The sequence below is a fragment of the Phaenicophaeus curvirostris genome, chromosome 5 (assembly GCF_032191515.1).
Source record: "Phaenicophaeus curvirostris isolate KB17595 chromosome 5, BPBGC_Pcur_1.0, whole genome shotgun sequence".
Lineage (NCBI taxonomy): Eukaryota > Metazoa > Chordata > Aves > Cuculiformes > Cuculidae > Phaenicophaeus > Phaenicophaeus curvirostris.
In genome coordinates this window covers 68,115,252-68,135,879 of record NC_091396.1, presented here as the reverse complement: position 1 = coordinate 68,135,879, position 20,628 = coordinate 68,115,252, and the positions used below count along the sequence as shown (strand labels likewise).

General features: G+C 47.0%; 1 protein-coding gene across 1 annotated transcript in view; it reads right to left on the bottom strand.

The window, feature by feature from the left end:
- The window catches only part of WDHD1 (WD repeat and HMG-box DNA binding protein 1), a 31,836-nt gene extending 22,525 nt beyond the window's left edge, over positions 1–9,311 (bottom strand). Inside the window, exons 1-6 of the mRNA XM_069856779.1 lie at positions 9,221–9,311; positions 6,751–6,862; positions 4,242–4,393; positions 2,628–2,739; positions 1,548–1,598; positions 907–1,002 (exon numbers count right to left, since the gene is read on the bottom strand). Coding sequence (XP_069712880.1) covers positions 907–1,002; positions 1,548–1,598; positions 2,628–2,739; positions 4,242–4,393; positions 6,751–6,862; positions 9,221–9,297 — 600 coding nt within the window. The 5' untranslated portion in view covers positions 9,298–9,311. The remainder of the gene's footprint in view (positions 1–906; positions 1,003–1,547; positions 1,599–2,627; positions 2,740–4,241; positions 4,394–6,750; positions 6,863–9,220) is intronic.
- Between the last annotated feature and the right edge of the window lie 11,317 nt (positions 9,312–20,628).

The window sequence follows — 20,628 nt, the reverse complement described above, 5'->3', positions numbered from 1 at the left end:
GAAAGACTGAACTCCTTCACTGCTCTGTTGGGAGCAGTTTGATTATTCTCCTTGCCTGTGATATTCCTTCCTATCCAGTGTAAGCTGATTCTTGAACACTGTTTGGGGCTGACAGCTGGACCACCATCAAACACGGTCTGGAGCTTCAACAAGGAATCATGCCCAGGTTTTTATTTTTCTTAAAATGAACTTCACCCCAAATATTCCCCTTGTGCCTAAGAAGGCCAACGGCACCCTGGCCTCTCTCAGAAACAGCGTGGCCAGCAGGAGCAGGGAAGGGTTTGTCTGCCTGGACTCAGCATTGGTGAGGTCGCACCTTGAATCCTGGGTTCAGTTTTGGGCCCCTCTCTACAAAAAGGACATTGATGGGCTGAAGCGTGTCTGGAGAAGGGAACGGAGCTGGGAAAGGGGCTGGAGAACAAGGGTTATGAGAGGCAGTTGAGGGACTTGGGGTTGTTCAGCCTGTAAAACAAGAGGCTGAGGAGGGACCTTATCACTGCCTACAACTGCCTGATAGGAGGCTGCGGTGAGGCAGGTGTTGGTCTCTTCTCCTAAGTGACAGGTGACAGGGTGAGAGGAAACGGCCTCAAGTGGCACCAGGGCAGATTCAGATTAGATATCCAGAAAAATTTCTTCATGGCAAGGGTTCTTAGGCACTGGCAGAGGCTGCCCAGGGATATAGTGGAGTTACCATCCCTGGAGGGGTTTGAAAGATTCTCAGGGATCTGGTATAGTAGTGGACAGGTATGGTTGGACTCAAGGATCTCAAAGGTCTTTTTGCATCTAACCATTCTATGATTCCTTGGTGCCAGGAACTGCAATTTGGGTTTGCCCAGACTGAATTCTACTGCTGGACTCCCAAAGAGAAAAGAAGAATTAAGATGTGGCTGCCACGATGTCACTTACTTTCCCACTGCCAGGTTGCCAGCCGAGCCTGCATATTGATTTAGCATTTATCACATCATTGCACTTCTGCAGCAGCGGCCAGCTTGTCACGCAGGTCTGAAAACACAATGTTAAAAAATGAGTTTTCTAGCTCTTTGAAAATCTACTTCATCATACAAATTGTTAAAGGAAGTGTGGGGCAAAAAAATAAAAGTAAAAAATATATCCCTTTTTTGGACCTGAAATAATCTCTTTCTTCCAAATACAATAATAAACGCTGCCTCAGAAGAAAACCCTGAAAAAATATCTTGCCAATATAGATCTGAAGCTATTTTAATGGCAATATGACTGCTTGTAGCAGAAATAAGATCACAGATCAAGTGTTTTCAAACAAGTGCAGAACAAATGAGCTCACATATTTTTAGGTTTCACCGAAGCCTGGCCAAATGCATTTGTCAAACGCAGATGAAGTGCAGTAAGGCAACACACATCAGCCTGAATCTCACCACAGCAATACAGAGAATGAGTGGCTAGATCCTCAAATTTTAGCACAAACAAACAGGAATCATACTGCCACAGCCCCAGGCTTTTAGTCCAATTGCCCCAAAAGTTGCCACTGTCAGAGTGGAACACAAGATTTCATATCAGAAGAACACTTTTACCTGATCTGCGATTTTCCACACTCTGACAGAGCCATCACAGCTTGCTGATGCCTATGGAAGAGATTTTTGTAAACAAATTAATAATTAAAGACATAGAGAAATTAATACTACAAAACTAAAAGAATCCCTGTAACCAATGCTATAATACACAGGCAGTTTTATAAAGAAAGCCTCCTGGTTTAAATACTTTTAAGACTTAAAACCTCCAAATACTGTTATCTTGATATTGTACTCAACTCCAAGCTATGGTAATTTCAAACCCTCACACTTCAAGTGAGTTGCTTATTCACAAAAGAAGCTCAAAATTAATGTTACATTTCTTCAGCCAGACATCTCCCCTCTAAAATCATATCAGCATTAGATTCCAGAAGAACATGTATTGTGTCCTGTTCTGGAACCCTCAACATAAGAAGAAGGAGATGGAACTGTTGGAACAGGTCCAGAGGAGGCCACAGAGATGATCCAAGGGCTGGAGCAGCTCTGCTGTGAAGGCAGGCTGAGAGAGCTGGGGTTGTTCGGCCTGGAGAAGGCTCCACAGAGGTCTTAGAGCAGCTTCCAGTACTGAAAGGGGCTCCAAGAAAGCTTGAGAGGGACTTTTTCCAAGGGTATGGGGTGATAGGAAGAGGTAGAATGGCTTTAAATTGGAAGGGGCAAGATTTACATCAGACATAAGGAGGAAATTCTTCACAGTGAGGATGCGGAGGCCCTGGTTCAGGTTGCCTGGAGAAGCTGTGGCTGCCCCATCCCTGGAGGGGTTCAAGGCCAGGTTGGATGGGGCTTGGAGCCCCTGATCCTGTGGGAGGTGTCCCTGCCCAAGGCAGGGGGGTGGAATGGGATGGGCTTTGAGGTTCCCTCCAACTCAAACCATTCTATAATTCTATGATTCTAACATCGATGATAGTAAAGCAAAGACCGAGTTCTCCCTGGGGGGAACCAGCTGTGACACACTCTGTTATCAGGAAGGTCAGGTGCAATGACGCAGTCTCACGTGCCCAGGCACTGGTTTCTTTGTAAAAAGATTCGTATTTATTTTCTTTCCAGGAACTTCAAAGCAGAAAGTACACACAGAAGTTTTCTTACCAGGTAAACATCCCTGGGGTCAAAAGACAGGCTTAAGACGGGAGCATCGTGTCCTCGGAACGTTTTCTGCTTGCTGCTATCAGTCACCTCCACAACTTTGACCATAAAGTCACTGTAGATCACAACAGCAGAGACATAACAGCATTAACATTGATATGAACAATGACAAACTCTGTGTTTACGGCAATAAAAAATGGGCAATAACTAAGTTTTGGGGAAGTTACAGCTCTCAACACTGTATAATTCAAGGGAAAATGAGACTCTTGAAGCTAACGACAATAGGAGCAAGGCCAAAATACTTTTACCAGAAATAATTTTTGTTCCAAAGTCCAGAAAATAAAGTTGCTTTCTGAAGAAGGTATTATGTACACAGAGACTGTATACGTGTTTAACATAACATTCCATACACCCTGACTGGGGGAACAGTTTTAAGCTGAAATAGGGGAGATTTAGATCAGGTATTAGGAAGAAGTGTTTCCTTTTAAGAAGAGGTTTTCAGTAGAGTCAAAGAATTATGGAATGATTTGGGTTGGAAGGGACCTCAAAGCCCATCCAGTCCCACCTCCTGCCATGGGCAGGGACACCTCCCACTGGATCAGGGGCTCCAAGCCCCATCCAACCTGGCCTTGAACCCCTCCAGGGATGGGGCAGCCACCCCTGCTCTGGGCAGCCTGGCTGGGCCAGGGCCTCCCCACCCTTATAGGAAAACATTTCTTCCTAAGATCTCATCCCAATCTCCCCTCTTTCAGCTTAAAACCATTTCCCCTCATCCTGTGTCTGCACTCCCTGATCCAGAGCCCCTCCCCAGCTTTCCTGGAGCCCCTTTCAGCACTGGAAGCTGCTCTAAGGTCTCCCCAGAGCCTTCTCTTCTCCAAGCTGCACAACCCTAACTCTCTCAGCCTTTCCTCATAGCAGAGGTGCTCCAGCCCTCGGATCATCTTTGTGGCCCTCCTCAAAAAGCCAATTAATAATCACCGGAGCCATAAATAAATATATAAAAAATGCCTGCTTGCTATTTTGCCATCTCTGTCAAAGGACTAGTCTATACTATGTAAAAGCACACATGCTGCCCTAAGAAATTAACTGAACTATGCATTTAATTCCCCCCAGGCAAGTCTTTCAACTGTCATCTGTTATCATCTGGCAGAACGGTGATGATACTTATGCCAGAGAACGGTGACTCAAAGCTCTTGCGCACATCAGAATCCATCAAACCTCTGCCTGCGTACGCACGTCTGCAGCACCGCGATCCTGAGCACTCAGGACATGATCCTTAGCACAGTCACAAAATCATTGATGTTGCAATGAGATCCATATGAGCAAAGACTTATTTTTAAATACATCATGAGTGAAAGTACTCAAGTCTTCCAAAGGAAAGGAATTATTTCACAACAGAACTCTGTTTAAAATTATTTGGTGGATTGAGTATCTCTCAGAGCGTTGTTTTCTCAAGCTCTTTTCATTCCTTTCTTCCTCTCCACCCCTGGAAGGCATTTTGCCATACTTTAAAACCCTCAGAGGCACATGGATTAATGAGCTCATTGCTAAAACTCAGCATGAGAGGGTGTTGGCAGGTTTTGAATGACAGCAATGTTTCTCCTCATCACAGATTACCTTGATCCAGCAGCAATCTTGGTGCCATCATTATTAAAGACGACGTGGTTTGCGTTCGTGGTGAAACGAGTAAGGATGCCATCTGGAGCTCCTTCGGGAAACGTGTGTACCTGAACTGTATTGTTCGATACTGCTGTGATCAGTCTTCCATTCTGAAAATAAAATCCATCAGAAAATGTGTCAGTTAAAGCACATTTATGCCAATGGAGCCAAAAAAATTACTCTGATCATCTCAATGTTTGGGTAGATTAACTTTAGTGGTTCCCAGAAAGGCCTGACAGTAAGAGTCGCTGGTGAAATATTCTTTACCTTCTACTTCTACACAAAAAACACAGGCAAGTGCAGTAGCTTTTCATATTTTTTTACTTTAACCAAACTAGTAAAACATGGAAAAAACTATTCTCCTACTATTCTCCTACTTTCACTCCTGTAGAAACACACTGCCAGGTTTAATATGAGGGTGGGGAGGCCCTGGCCCAGGTTTCCCAGAGCAGGGGTGGCTGCCCCATCCCTGGAGGGGTTCAAGGCCAGGTTGGATGGGGCTTGGAGCCCCTGATCCAGTGGGAGGTGTCCCTGCCCATGGCAGGGGTGGGACTGGATGGGCTTTAAGGTTCCTTCAAACCCAAACCATTTTATGATTCTGTGATTCTATGAATATTGAAATACATAAAATTAATCATGCTAACTATACGGCAACCTACTGCATCAAGACTTTCCTCACCCGTGTCTTTATTAAAATAATGAATACTCAAAGTCGCTAAAGAATTTCAGAGAGAACTGTCTGATCTTCTTCTGGTGGATGGAAAAATCTACTCCTTTTACACAGGCAAGAAAGCTCTCAGAATAGGAAGCATCTTGCATCCTGTTTGGTTTCATATGCTGTGGCATCAGGAGAGGGCACCCTCGGACCGAACTGCTCAGTTAGATGCCACCAGGAGAAGATGAGAAGTTCATGAACTACAGCTGAGATGTCTTCGGAAAAGAGAATGCAGATGTTCACTAAAAATGTATCCAGATTAGAAGTGCAAGACAAAAGAAATCATTATCCTATAGTTGGAAAAGTAGTATCTTTTTTTTAAGTGACAATACTACTCCTCAGTTGTACCCAGCAGTACGTTTTAGAGATAGATAAATAAAGAAATGCTTTATTTCCTTGAGGTGTTTTTGTTTGGGTCTGGGGGGAAGGGGTGTTGCTTTTTTTTTTTCCTAAGTTGCTCAAAGTTATAGTAAAAATCCTGAAGATAAACAAAGCAGCAGCCAGTACTGAATACCTTGACTAAATCAGCAACGAGATTTATTACTTAGGTTATGTTGACATCTCGGATCAGCTCCTCATGGTATTTTCATTAATGAAGAATAATTTTTGAAATCAGATTTCCTAAAGTTAAGTCTCACAAAGCATTCTGGATGGGCTTTGATGTCCCTTCCAACTCAAATCATTCCATGATTCTGTGAATTTACTTGCCTTGTTATTTACAAATAACGACTCCTATAAGATAGAGTAAAAGGAACTGCCTCGACATTAAAACAAACAGAGCAGGTTATGCTTTAGATACTGGTCTGCAGAACTGCCTGTAATCAGCGTTCTCGCTAATCATTATGACTTTTGTAAGCAAGAATCTTGTACTGACTTTGGGGACAGTGGCTCAGAGGCATCTAAGGGCTGAACAAAAATTTTGAGAGCCAGCTATCAACCAATTATTAAAATTATGACCAAAGTGTTACCAGACGCTGACTTTGTGGAAGTAATTTTTGATTAATATAGATTATAATTCCTTGGAACTTAAAACAGGCCCACATAAAACAACACTCCCACTCCTTTTCCTAATACTTGATGATCACATCTTACACTGGAAAACTTTGCAGCTCACAGTGTGAGAAAACACTGAAACAGCCTAAAAAGTTCACTGCACAATTAGCTTAAACCGCTGGATTTGTTTCTCGGAAAGCCGATCAAAGTCAGAAATGAGTATGACTGTATGTGAAGGAAGAGGAGGGGAAGAAAAGTATTTCGTAAGTTTAATATGAGGAAAAATTCCTCTATAGTCCTGTATGGAGTAAATTGAATTGTCAGAGTGCTTCTGGTTTATATAAAATACTTAATTTAGTTAAAATATTCAATAAGTCTGTAGCCACATTTAATCAATTAAATGTCTGTGTATTTCAGAAAATCATGTTTTCAATACTGCTTTAATATTTTCTCTTAGACACAAAGCTAGGATATATTCCTATGCTCAAATTTAAATACCTACAGGTCCCCAAACTGCATTCAATTCATTTCTTCCATACACTAATTTTAAGACAGAGATCGACATATTTAACATACATCAAACTGAAATGCGCTGCGTACCACATTATCCATGCCTCTTCCTGTATTTTATCTTTGAATATGTTTAATGTTACCCACACAAGCAGCATCCCTGAGCTTGAAAACCCAGCACCTGCACATTCACGTTGGGCATCAGCACCAGCACCACCCAACTTACAGGATTTCCACTAACTATGCTACCTTCAGAGCGAATGAATAGGCCTTTTCTCCCACAGTAATGGACTTGGGATCATCATCATCCAGGTTTTCCCAAATCCTAACGTCTCCGTCACTGCCACAGGTTACGATGCAGCTGTGGAAAGACAGAATATTTGTTAAGAGTCAGGAACAGAGAGGACACCCACTGTGACTTTCAATCCCAGAATGAAAATGGTACTGAAGTGTCGGGTTCTTTTTAAGTTGAAACACAATAAATCCTACGTGATACAGCAAATGTTTATTATACCAAATATTTATTATATCAAATATTTATTATATATTGTATTTATTATACCAAAGTAACATATCCATAGTATCATAGCATCACAGAATGGTTTGGGTTGGAAAGTACCTTAAAGATCATCCAGTCCCACCCCTGCCATAGGCAGGGACACCTCCCACTGGATCAGGGGCTCCAAGCCCCATCCAGCCTGGCCTTGAACCCCTCCAGGGATGGGGCAGCCACCCCTGCTCTGGGCAACCTGGGCCAGGGCCTCCCCACCCTCACTGCAAAACGTTTCTTCCTAAGATCTCTATTCAGTCTCCCCTCTTTCAGCTTAAAACTGTTCCCCTCGTCCTATCCCTGCACTCCCTAATCAAGAGCCCCACCCCAGATTTCCTGGAGCCCCTTTCCATTCTGGAAGCTGCTCTAAGGTCTCCTTGGAGCCTTCTCTTCTCCAGGCTTATCCGCCCCAACTCTCTCAGCCTGTCCTCGTACAGGAAGCGCTACAGCCCTTGGATCATCTCCACGGCCTCCTCTTGACTAGCTCCAACAGATCCATGTCCTTCCTGTGCTGAGAGCTCCAGAGGAGGGAAACTCACATCTGGTACCATAAAACAGCATCTCGACTCTCTGACAACTAGCTATGCCTGGCAATCATCTGAACTCACCCTTAGATATCACCGCCAATCCATTTTTTCCAAGATCTTAGAGCAAATTTGTCAAAGGACTTAATTAGTACTGATTTCTCCAAGAACTGGGCATTTAATTGCTTCTTAAGCCTTTGAAAACCTACCTGATAGCTGATTAAGAAGTTGAGGGCAAAACTAAAGAGTGTTAATGCATGCGTGACTGAAGTTTAACAAGCTTAACATGTTCCAGGCCCAAAGAATACTTAAAACAAGGTAAATACAGAATTCAGGTTTGTTGGAGTTAACTGTCACAATTTTAGAACAGTAAACAATAACCTGAAGTCACAGAGCAAACAGACTGAGGTTGTTCAGCCTGGAGAAAAGGGAGTTGCAGGAAAATCTCATCACTGTCTACAACTGCCTGAAAGGAGGCTGCAGTGAGGCAGATGTTGGTCTCTTCTCCCAACTAACTCATGACAGGACAAGAGGAAATGGCCTCAAGTTGCACCGGGGCAGGTTCAGTTGGACATCAGGAAAAATTTCTTCCCCAAAAGGGTTTTCAGGCCCTGGCAGAGGCTGCCCAGGGAGGTGGGGGAGTCCTCATCCCTAAAAGTCTTTAAAAGATGGGCAGATGAGGCGCTCAGGGATCTGCTTTAGTAGTGGACAGGTATGGTTGGACTCATTCTCAAAGGTTTCTTCCAACCAAATGATTCTCTGATTCTTGTTTTCTAGAGCTGTTTGCAATCCCGAATAATTCTAATTAAACAGCAAAACATTACAAAGCCAGCGGTGAAGCTGTGATGTTGCTCTTCGCTCTGTCAGGGCTGTACTTTGACAGATACTAAACACTGTTGATATTGAATTTATTGATGCTGGAGAGCCCAGAAGCAGTACAGCAAGGTACTTAGCAGAGATGTCTGCACCCTTTAAAGACTTGCATTGTAATGTTTTGTTTGTGGTTTTGAGGGACTGTTAGACTAACGGTTAAGAGCAGTTTTTATACCAAGACTAATGGACTAAACAAAGGGATAGGAGAATACAGACTTAAACTATATCAAATGTCAGACTTACCCACGAGTTCATTTTGGGAGGGCTTTTTTTCTGGTTTACTATTTATTCTTAATCAATGAAAGGTAATGGCAAATATTTAGTCTACATTTATGCATTCAAGAACTGGCACAGGATAGCAAGAAGAGACAGCAAACCCAATATTGGGTTTCTTCAACTCTATTTTTAAGCCCTAGTGCATATGTGCCTGGAGGGGTTCAAGGCCAGGTTGGATGGGGCTTGGAGCCCCTGATCCAGCGGGAGGTGTCCCTGCCCATGGCAAGGGGTTGAACTGGGTGGGCTTTGAGGCCCCTTCCAACCCAGACCATTCCATGATTCATATCTATATGCTTACATTTAAGCTATAAATCAATTATTTCAAAACTCTGCACATCAAAATATGTCCCAGAGCCACACAGGCAAAACGCAAAGCATCTCCCAGCCCCATCCAGGCTACAAATTCACCACAACACCTCAAAAAGCAGGGGGAGCAGGGTAGGAGCATTCCAGCCCAGCGTGCCCTGGGAGCAGGGATACAGGATGCTGTCCATACCTTCCAGTGTCGTCGAAGCAGACCTCGGTGTGGCCCTCAGCGTGGCCGTAGCGCATTGGCTTCTGTGCAGAAGGCATCCTGGCTCCCACCTGTTCACTTACAGAGGAGAAAAGGGGGAGAAATTAAATGCATTTAGAAGGAAAGCGCTTTGGGAAGAGCTTTAGGCTGCAGGGTAAGGGCAGAGTCCAGCTAAGCCCAGCAGAACTAAACTGGGAAGAGCTTTAGGCTGCAGGGTAAGGGCAGAGTCCAGCTAAGCCCAGCAGAACTAAACTGAGAAGAGCCAAAGCTGGATCAAACCAAACCAAGAAGAGCTGAGTCTGTCCAAAGCTGGGCTGAAGCCTGTTTGAGCCAAAGGCAACTCTAGGCTGAATCAAAATGAGTCAGCTGAAGCCTGGCTGAGAAGAGCCGAGCACGGTGGAAGCCGAGTTGGGCCAGGCTGAGCCCAGCCAAAGTCCAGCCAAGAAGAGCAGAGTATGGCTGAAGAGGAACCGAAGCTGCAGCCGAAGCCAGGTCAAAGCTGAGTTGGGCTGAAGCGGAGCTGAGTTCGGTCAAACCAAAGCTGAAGCTGAAGCCGGGCCAAGAAGAGCTGAGCCCAGCTGAAGCCCGGGCACTGCTGAGGGCAGGCTGAACTGAGCCACAAGGAGCTGAGTCAGGTCAAAAAGAGCTGAGTGCGGTTGAAGCCGAGTCGGGCTGGGCTGAGCCCAGCTGAAACTGAGCTGAGCCGAGCCAAAGCCAGGCCGAACCCAAGCCAAGCCTGGCTGAAGCCTGGCTGAACCAGGCTGAGAGGAGCTGAATGGGCTGGAGCCAGGCTGAACCAAGCAGAGTCTGGCTGAAGACGGGCCAAGAAGAGCTGAGTGCAGCCCAGCCTAAGCCAGGCTGAACCGAGCCGAGAAGACCTGAGTTCAGCTGAACCACATCGAGTGCAGCCAAACTGAGCTGAGAAGACCTGAGTTTGGCCGAAGCTGGGCTGAACCAAGCCGAGTGCAGCTGAACTGAGCTGAGAAGACCAGACTTCTGCTGAATCGAGCTGAACCAAATCAAATACAGCTGAACCGAACTGAACTGAGCCAAGAAGACTTGAGTTTGACTGAACTGAGCTGAACTGAGCCAAGTAAGAGCCGAGTTTGGCTGAAGCTGGGCCAAACTGAGCCAAGAGTCATAGAATTATAGAATCACAGAATGGTTTGGGTTGGAAAGCACCTCAAAGCCCATCCAGTTGCACCCCTGCCATGGGCAGGGACACCTCCCACTGGATCAGGGGCTCCAAGCCCCATCCAACCTGGCCTTGAACACCTCCAGGGATGGGGCAGCCACCCCTGCTCTGGGCAACCTGGGCCAGGGCCTCCTCACCCTCACAGGAAAACATTTCTTCCCAAGATCTCATCTCAATCTCCCCTCTTTCAGCTTAAAACCACTCCCTCTCGTCCTATCCCTGCCCTCCCTGATCCAGAGCCCCTCTCCAGCTTTCCTGAGGCCTCTTTCAGCACTGGAAGCTGCTCTAAGATCTCTGGACAAACCTGGGCCGGGGCCCCCCTCAAGAAGAGCCGAGTCTGGCTGAAGCCGAGCCGGGCCGGACGGACCTGAAGAGACCCGAGCCCAGCCGAACCGAGCCGAACCGAGCCGAAGAGACCCGAGCGCGGCCGAAGCCGAGCCGAACCGAGCCGAACATACCCGAGCCCAGCCGAGCCGAGCCGAGCCCGCCCGAAGCGTTCCCGCGCTGCCGGCGGGGCGGTGCTGGCGGCGTCACGGAGGGCGGGGAGGAAGAGGAGGAGGAGGAGGAGGAGGCGGCGCGGCCGGGGCCGCCTCGGAGCGGCTGAGGGGAGCGGGATCCGCGCCCTGCGCGGCCGCGGACGAGCGTGAGTTGGGGTTCGGGGTGGGGAGGGAGAGAGGAGAAAGGTGGCTAAGGCGTCTCTTTTCCGAGGGGAAGCGGCTGGGAGGGAGGAGGAAGGAACGGGGCCGGAGGAGGCCCCAGGGGGTCAGTCTGGAGGAGGGAAGGGAGACCTTGGAGCAGCTTCCAGTACGGGAGGGGGCTGCAGGAAAGCTGGGGAAGGGCTGTTACAAGGGCAGAGAGTGACACGATGAGGGGAATGGCTTTAACTTGGAAGCGGGGGGATTCAGCTTGGACATTAGAGAGAAATTCCAGTGCTGAAAGGGGCTCCAGGAAGGCTGGGGAGGGGCTCTGGATCAGGGAGGGCAGGGACAGGACAAGGGGAACGGCTTTAAGCTGCAAGAGGGGAGATTGAGGTGAGATTTTAGGAAGGAATGTTCTCCTGTGAGGGTGGGGAGGCCCTGACCCAGGTTGCCCAGAGCAGGGGTGGCTGCCCCATCCCTGGAGGGGTTCAAGGCCAGGCTGGATGGGGCTTGGAGCCCCTGATCCAGTGGGAGGTGTCCCTGCCCATGGTAGGGGTGGGACTGGATGGGCTTTAAGGTCTTTTCCAACCCAAACCATTCACTGATTCTAATGAAAATCTCTTCTTAAAGGGAAACATTTCTTCCTAATACCTGGTCTAAATCTCCTCTCTTTCAGCTTAAAACTCTTTCCCCTGTTAGGATATATGGAATATTATGGTTATCTATGATTCCTGTATATGCTTGTGCCTGTCTGTTTAATGGCAGTGCTTCAGGGATTTCCCATGAAGGGCTCTGACCTGCTTCCCCACAGGCTCATCCCAAATCGTGGCACTTCCAGGTGCTGCAGGGAGCCTGCAGGGTCAAACACGGCTGGAGATGGATGTGGGAATCGTGGAATTGCACTGTGATTGCAGTCATCCCAATGCCTGTGCTGAATACAAGCAAGGAGCAACTGCACTGCAAAAAATCATCTGGCTCCATGTGATAGAAAATAGGGAGAAAGAGCCATGGTTTATTTATTGAAGAAAAAAAATCTGAGAGCTTGGCATAGCTGAAATGAGAATGAAAAATCTGTTATCTGTTTTCCCTTTTAATCATGGAAACCTGGAATAGGTTAGATTGGAAGGGATCTTAAATTCCATCCGGTTCCAGCCTTACTGCCCCACTGGATCAGGGGCTCCAAGCCCCATCCAACCTGGCCTTGAACCCCTCCAGGGATGGGGCAGCCACCCCTGCTCTGGGCAACCTGGGCCAGGGCCTCCCCGCCCTCAGTGTGAAGAATTTCTTCCTAAGATCTCATCTAAATCTCCCCTCTTTCAGCTTAACTCCTCTCTTTCAGTTTAAAATGATGAGTGATCTTAATGATCTGACCTGATTTATTCCTGCTTGTAAGGAAAATTCCTTCCAGACAAACCCCTTTTATCTTGAGTTTTGCTCCACAGCAGAGTTATCAGTGGGATTTATTTATATGGGAAACGCGGTTGGGCTTTCTGTGGCAGTCACATTGTTGGTACTTTCATGAATGAGTAAGTGACAGGATTACAAAGCAGGCACGCTTCTTTTTTTTTTTTTTTAAAGAAAATAAAAGAAATCTTCCCAAGATTTCATTATTAAACCTCGTGGAATCTGTGTAGAGACATGTTTTCCATGGGTGTATCCTGACATACTTCAATAAATCGTGATTTCTGGTGGGGATAATGTGTTCTAGCAAAATGAGTCGAGCTGAACCATTTATCAGATGAGTGGGAAGACCAAGCTATTCTTATAGCCGCCTTGTCGCAAGCCGCTGCCTGGGACAGAGACAAGTGCCTGTCAACTGTGTTTGGTTTTCTGTCTTATTTTAATTTGCAAAAACTCCTAAAATGTTTTGCAATATAAAAGCCATTTTAAGTTTAGTTATATATCTCACAGTGTGAATTTTGGGGTTGTCCTATGCAGGGATAGGAGTTGGACTCGATGATCTTTGTGGGTCCCTTCCAACTCAGGATGTTATATGATTCGATACAACAACTGAATTAATCATCTGGAGGTGCTGTCTGCTGGGATAACTCTTTGTATGGCATGGGAAACCTAAGGAAGGTTTTCTCCAGGGTGGAGAGATCCGATGGGCCCTTGACTACAGGCTTGGTGGCTTTGTCACGTCTGAAGTGGCACAGCATCAGATGCAAAGTTATTCTTCAAATCCAGCCAGGAACTCGACCTGCTGCTGACTTGATTAATAGGTGTAAGTGGCTGCAAGCGGAGTGGCAGGGCGGGAGCCAGGAACAGGAGCTGCTCTCCTGTTCGGTTTCTGGGTGGAGCACGAAGTGTTGGTCATGGACCATAAAGCTTTTACTGATTTAAGGCTGCTGCGGTCTGCCAAGGGCTGTGTGCGTCTCTCATTCAGCCCAAGTTTCATTAAAGCAGTGGATCAATTGTCCCTCACTTTTGGCACCTGATGGCTTTGACCTCCTGGATGCAAATAAAGCAGCCCCAGCGCTGGGGTTAGGTGCACGTGGCTGCATGCCCCCTCCTCCTCGTCTAGTTCTGGGATATCCTCAATATGAGAAGGATATGAAACTATTGAAACAGGTCTAGAGGAGGTCACAAAGATGATCCAAGGGCTGGAGCATCTCCCGTAGGAGGACAGGCTGAGAGAGTTGGGGTAGGGGCTGAGGGGCTCTGGATCAGGGAGGGCAGGGACAGGACAAGGGGAACGGCTTTAAGCTGCAAGAGGGGAGTTTGAGGTGAGATTCTAGGAAGAAATGTTCTCCTGTGAGGGTGGGGAGGCCCTGGCCCAGGCTGCCCAGAGCAGGGGTGGCTGCCCCATCCCTGGAGGAGTCCAAGGCCAGGTTGGATGGGGCTTGGAGCCCCTGATCCAGTGGGAGGTGTCCCTGCCCATGGCAGGGGGTGGGACTGGATGGGCCTTAAGGTCCCTTCCAACCCAAACCATTACATTATTCTATGATATACAGACCCAGGCCAAATCAAGGGTATTTCCAAGTAAGAAATGTAGTCAGTTATCACTGGTATCTTTATGCAGTCACTTTCCTTTGTGTGTATGTGTGGTTATTGCTTTAATTTGCTGGAAAAAGCCTAGCTTAGGTATTTTTGGATCATATCATAAATCAAAATAAACATAGTCAAAACTGAAGAAAAATAAGTTAAGAGAGAGTAATTTGGTCTTAATGTTATCCTTAATAGGTTGGGCTTTTTTCCAAAGTAAGTCAATAACAGCTCAACTTCAGTGGAAGGTCAGGGCTTAAAATGCGATCTTGTGGCCAAAATCTAATTGGGCAAAATTAATGAAACAGCATGTGACCGGTGAGAATTTATTTAAATAATTTTTATGTAAGTTGACAGAAAAAAGAAAACGTACTCCAGTTTGTAACGGCTTGGTGTTTTCTCAGGGTTTTATGAGCTCTGGAAGAATATAAGCTTCTATAACAGCTCCAGAACTGATGTATTGTTCTTTGTGTGAGTTGCCTTTTCTCGTTTAATTAGAGGCATAACACAGCGACGCTTTGGCTTTTGTGTGCTTGGAGAGAAAGGTTTTCAAGTACTTCCTTCAGGTTGTGCAGTGTGGGAGCGCTGGAGAGGTGGTGGGATCTCCATCCTCAGAGGTTTTCAGGACATGGCCAGGCCCCGCCATGGCTTCCCTGCGCCCACGCTAGCAGTGGTCGTGCTCCAAGCAGGAGACTGGGCTGGAGACCCCCATGCCTGCTTCAGACAGCCCTTTGCTGATGTTACATACAGCATTTCGCTTCTTCCTTATACCAAGAGCTCAGTGGAGAGGGGGTGGGGGTACTGGGCTAGAGACAAGGGTCCAGAGGCTTAGGACATAAATATCTAGTTCATAAAATCACAGAATGGTTTGTGTGGGAAAGGACCTTAAAGCCCATCCAGTTCCAACCCCCTGCCATGGGCAGGGACACCTCCCACTGTATCAGGGTCTCCAAGCCCCATCCAACCTGGCCTTGAACCTCTCCAGGGATGGGGCAGCCACCCCTGCTCTGGGCAGCCTGGGCCAGGGCCTCCCCACCCTCACAGCAAAACATTTCTCCCTGAGATCTCATCTCAATCTCTCCTGTTTCAGCTTAAAACTATTCCCCCTCATTCTCTCCCTGCACTCCCTGATCAAGAGCCTCTCCCCAGCTTTCCTGGAGTAAATTCTTCACTACTGGAAGCTGCTCTAAGGTCTCCTTGGAGCCCTCTCTTCTCCAGGCTGAACAACCCCAACTCTCAGCCTGTCCTCACAGCAGAGGTGCTCAGCTTATCTTCGTGGCCTCCTCTGGACCCATTCCAACACTAGCGTATCCTTCTTATGTCAGGGATTCCAGAGCTGAACATAGGATGGGTTCTCAAGAGAGTGGAGTAGAGGAGCCCTGCTGGCCACACTTCTTTTGATGCAGCCCAGGACACGGTTGGCTTTCTGGGCCATGAGTGCACATTGCCGGCTCATGTTGAGCTTCTCATCCATCAACATCCACGTCTACCCCAAGTCCTTTTCCACAGGGCTGCTCTCCATCACTCTGTCCCCCAGCCTGTATTGAAACTGCAAATTCAGTATTTATCAAATTAAAAAAAAAAAAAGCCATCTACGGTTATGGTTTTGAATCTCCTCTTGGAGTTATTGGGTATTTGCTGCTGATTTAATTAGATGTATGGTGAGGCTGTTAATGCCTTATCACAGTCACTGATTGCAGTCTCCTGCTGGCTGGGAGGTAATATTGTTACTGACTCCAAATAGCTACCAGATATTGCTTTTAGTTTGCCCTGGGAGTCTCAGTGTTGAGGCATCAGTGTTTGAAATAGGCAGCATCTTGTGCAGCCACCTTCTACCCCTCCGCAAGGGACGTGCCCTGAAGGAGGGAGCTGTGCCTGGGGTAAAAACATCAACACGACCCACCCAGCTCTCTGCTTGTCTTCATGGACTGTCGGCTGTGACAGTGTTGGGTAACCTTGAACTACAAGCCGGGTCCCGTGGCCTGAAGTGAACTCTGCTTATCCCTGCACGTTGCTTTACCTTTTTCTGTTTGCTGAGGTGGAAGAGTTTCAAGCATAAGGGTTTTGTCAGATCTGCCTGCTTCTGAGTTGCCTGAGGTGTCCCCACATCAGAGAAGGCTTTTGTGGGCCGGACACTGATTGTATCTGCCAAAAGGGTCTCACAACTGATGCACGTAAGCTGTGCAGCGCTGGACTCCTCCATTTAACCTTGCCCTGTAGGGAAAAGTACACTCTGAGTTCCCTCTCTTTTAGCATTTCCTCCTCTCCTGCTCTTTCAGCTGCACTCCTGCCATTAATGGATGTACCATACCCAGCATTTCCCTGGGACACTTGCAGCACAAGGAGCAGGTAGATAGCCTTACAGAATCATAGAATCACTATGTTGGAAGACCTTTGGGATCATCAAGCCCTATCGTACCTGTCCACTGCTAAACCAGATCCCTGAGCACCTCATTTGCCTGTCTTTTAAATACCTCCAGGGATGGGGACTCCCCCACCTCCCTGGACAGCCTCTGCCACTGCCTGAGAACCCTTTGGGGAAAGAATTTTTTTCTGATGTCCAATCTGAACCTGCTCTGATATGCTTGAGGCCATTTCCTCTTGTCCAATCACCTGTCACTTGGGAGAAGAGACCAAGACCCACCTCGCTACAAACTCCTTTCAGGCAGTTGTAAAGAGTGATGAGGTCTGCCCTCAGCCTCATTTTCTCCAGGCTAAACAACCCCAGGCCCTTCAGCTGCTTCTTGGAGGACTTGTTCTTCAGCCTCTTCCCCAGCTCCATTCCCTTCTCTGGACGTCCTCCAGCCCCTCAATGTCCTTGTAGTTAGGGGCCTGAAACCGAACCCAGGATTTGAGGTGCGGCCTCACCAGTGATGAGAACAGGGGCACAATTCCTTCCGTGATCCTGCTGGCCAAGCTGTTTCTGATCCAGGCCAAGATGCTACTTGCCTTGAGTGGTAACAGAGCGCTGGACACCTTGCTGCCCTTTATGCCTTTTTCTTTCCAACACCCAAGATATTTTGGGTCCCCATTTTATTCACGGGGCTGTGAATCACAGGTTCAGAATGGTATGGAGGTGTGACCCCTTGCTGTGATGCCCAGTGGTGGGATTTGGGCATGTAAATACACATTTATGTGTCAAAAGAAGCTTGCCTGTGAGCACACGGGCATTTGTAACGGATTTGAAAACAGAGGATTTGTCTCTTGAACCACATGCTGACCCCTGAACAATCCTATACTCCTTCACGAGGAAGATTTCAGACGTGGCTTTAGTAGGATGATTTTAGTAAGTGTGCTCATAGCTCAGAAGGCCAACTGTGTCCTGGGCTGCATTAAAAGCAGCGTGGCAAGCAGGTTGAGGGAGGGGATCCTGCTCGTCTACTCCTCTCTCGTGAGACCCCACCTGGAGTCCTGTGTCTGGTTCTCGAATCCCCAACATAAGAAGGAGATGTTTGTGTTGGAACGGGTCCAGACGAGGCCACAAAGGTGATCTGAGGGTAGGAGCACCTCTGCTGCAAGTACAGGCTGAGAGTTGGGGTTGTTCAGCTTGGAGAAGAGAAGGCTCCAAGGAGACCTAAGAGCAGCCTCCAGTGCTGAAAGGGACTCCAGGAAAGCTGAGGAAGGGTTTTTTATAAGGGGCTGGAGTGATAGGATGAGGGGGAATGGCTTTAAATTGGGAGGAGGAAGATTTAGATTAGACCTTGGGAGGAAATTCTTCACCATGAGGGTGGGGAGGCCCTGGCTCAGTTTTCCAGAAGAAGTGGTGGCTGTCCCATCCCTGGAGGGGTTCAAGGCCAGGTTGGATGGGGCTTGGAGCCCCTGATCCAGTGGGAGGTGTCCCTGCCCATGGCAGGGATGGGACTGGATGGGCTATAAGGCCCCTTCCAACCCAAACCAGTCCATGGTTCTATGACATCCCTTTTTCTTCATTTGTTCCATGCTCTCCTTGCAGGTCTGCTGTTGTGTCTGGTTAACAATCGCTGCTCTGACATGGCAGATTTGCCGCCTGGGTTCAGGCAGCCGTCAGACCCCAGGGAAACTGCCTCCCTCTGTGCTGCTGGCTAATGGTGCGTGTCTTACAGCATCACGTGCTGCTTCTCCAGTCTGAGTTGCAGGATTCAGGGACCACTAATGACTGGTGACAGAAAAAAGGTACAAAGTGGAAAGCAGCTTTACGGTTAAATACAGCAGCCACCCAGAAATGACATGAAACATAGAGCTTGTTTCAGCTGCAAGGTTTACATTAGGAGATCTCAGGCCTTTCCTGTGCTTCCTGGCTTTGGTACAGTTTGCAGTTTTTAATTAAAAGCCTGTATTCTGCATATTCTCATTCATTATACAGGACGGATGTGCAGAATGGGATAACTGAAGGGTTCAAAAGCAATTACAAACTGTCATATCCTACTTTTTAAGCACTTGACTTGGCAAACTCAATGATGTCTCTCCATCCAGTTAAAAATCTCATATACAGACAGTTAATGTATTTAGGCACAGGATGGATCATAGAATCATAGAATAGTTTGGGTTGGATGGGACCTTAAATCTCCCACTGGATCAGGGGCTCCAAGCCCCATCCAGCCTGGCCTTGAACAACTCCAGGGATGGGGCAGCCACCACTGCTCTGGGCAACTTGGCCAGGACCTCCCCACCCTTATCGTGAATAATTTCTTCCTAATGTCTAATCTAAATCTTCCATTTTCAATTTAAAGCCATTCCCCCCCATCCTATCACTCCAGGCCCTTGCGAAAAGCCCCTGCCAGCTCCCCTGGAGCCCCTTTCAGCACTGGAAGCTGCTCTAAGGTCTTCCTGGAGCCTTCTTTTCTCCAGGCTGAACAACCCCAACTCTCTCAGCCTGTCCTCGTATTGGAGGATTCCTGAACTGGCCGCAGGGCTCCAGGTGGGGTCTCACGAGAGCAGAGCAGAGGTACAGAATCCCCTTCCTCGCCCTGCTGGCCATGCTGCTTTTAATGCAGCCCAGGACACGGTTGCCTGGCTTTCTGGGCTGTGAGCGTACATTGCTGGCTCATGTTGAGTTTTTCATCCACCAGCACCCCAGGTCGTTCTCCTCACAGCTGCTCTCAATCTTTTTTTCCCCCAGCCTGTACTGCAACCATGGATTGCCCTGATGCAGGTGAAGGACCTTGCGCTTGGCCTTGTTGAACCTCATGAGGTTCAAGCTCATGAGGATCTAGAATAACTTTCTATCTTCAGTTTATCACCGGGGTAAATGAGGTTGCTTTTTTTCCCCTCTTTTTCAATTGTGAAGGAAATTCATTGCTCCCCTCTAATTGTTCCTGAATGGAAAATATTGATGTTATGAAAGCAATCAAAGAATGTTGGTCTAACTAAAGGTGTTTCAGGTCTTAGAATCATAGAAGGTTATGTACAAACTTTGCCTTTTTTCCTGTCTGCATTGCGTGCTGTGGTGTTTTCACTGAAAAGTGGTTTGCAAAACCCTGAGAGAAGAGAGAGAAATCTTTATTTTAATCTTTGATTTGTAACTGCTGGAACATGGACCCCATTCTGCGATTCTGCTTGGTACCAGTGAGGCACCACTTGTCTGTTATAGATTGTTCAAATGCCAGTTTTATTCCAGTGTATTTGCAATATTTATCCTATCTTACCCTCATTCAACATTTCTGCATCTGCTTCCTTTCCCCCACAGCTCTCAGGTTTGTGGATTGTAAGTAAGGAATGCAATGGCAAAAATTCCTGGGTAAAAGTTACATCTGGGCTGTGTCTGGCCTGCAGATTGCGTGTGAGCCGTTTGGCACGACAGGCTCGTTCTTTTACTGAAAGCAGAGGCTAAAACTCAGCCTGTGCAGCCCCCGGGGACAGCAGAGAGGTTGTGTCATGCTGGCTAATCCCGATGATGAGAATGGATTGAATGGAGAGAGGAAGAGGATGCCCTTTTTCTTTTCCTGCTTAATATTTAGCATCTCAATTAGGTTAGAAAAAAAAACACAACCAAAGCATCACAACAAAAACCTCACAGCCAAAAAAAAAAGGTGGAGTAGAGGAGCTGTGCTTGGAACAGAGCAGCTGTGCATCTTTTTGGTGCGGAACCATCATGGTACATGATGGGATATATTCTCAAATCCTGCCATGCCTCGGGGCGGCAGAGCGTTTATAACATATTGCTCTGTATGTACCTGGAAGACATTCTGCTCTCCTTCCAACTGAGTAATCAAAAGAGGATTTTCTTTTCTTTTTCAAGGCACAACATTCTAAAGGAAACCTCTTATCTGTTTGAGAATTCAATACACTTTTGGAAACAAAAGAGAATGAAATCAGCAGCTGTAGGTCTCAGAGCAATGCTGATTTTAATAATGTAAACTTTCTTCTTTAATGAGTAATAAGCAGTTCCATCTTTCACCGCCTTTTAAAATTGCTTTGAGTAAGGGACTGGATTTGTTTTAATCCTTTTCAGTATGTAAAGCCCCAGATATTTCAATCCCTTAGGGGCTCAGCATTTTCCAGATCTGTTTGAAAAGGCAGAGGCGAAAGGCTTTCAGAAATTGATGGCATCTGTGACTGATATCATTGAATAATTATTTTTTTTTAGTCAGAAA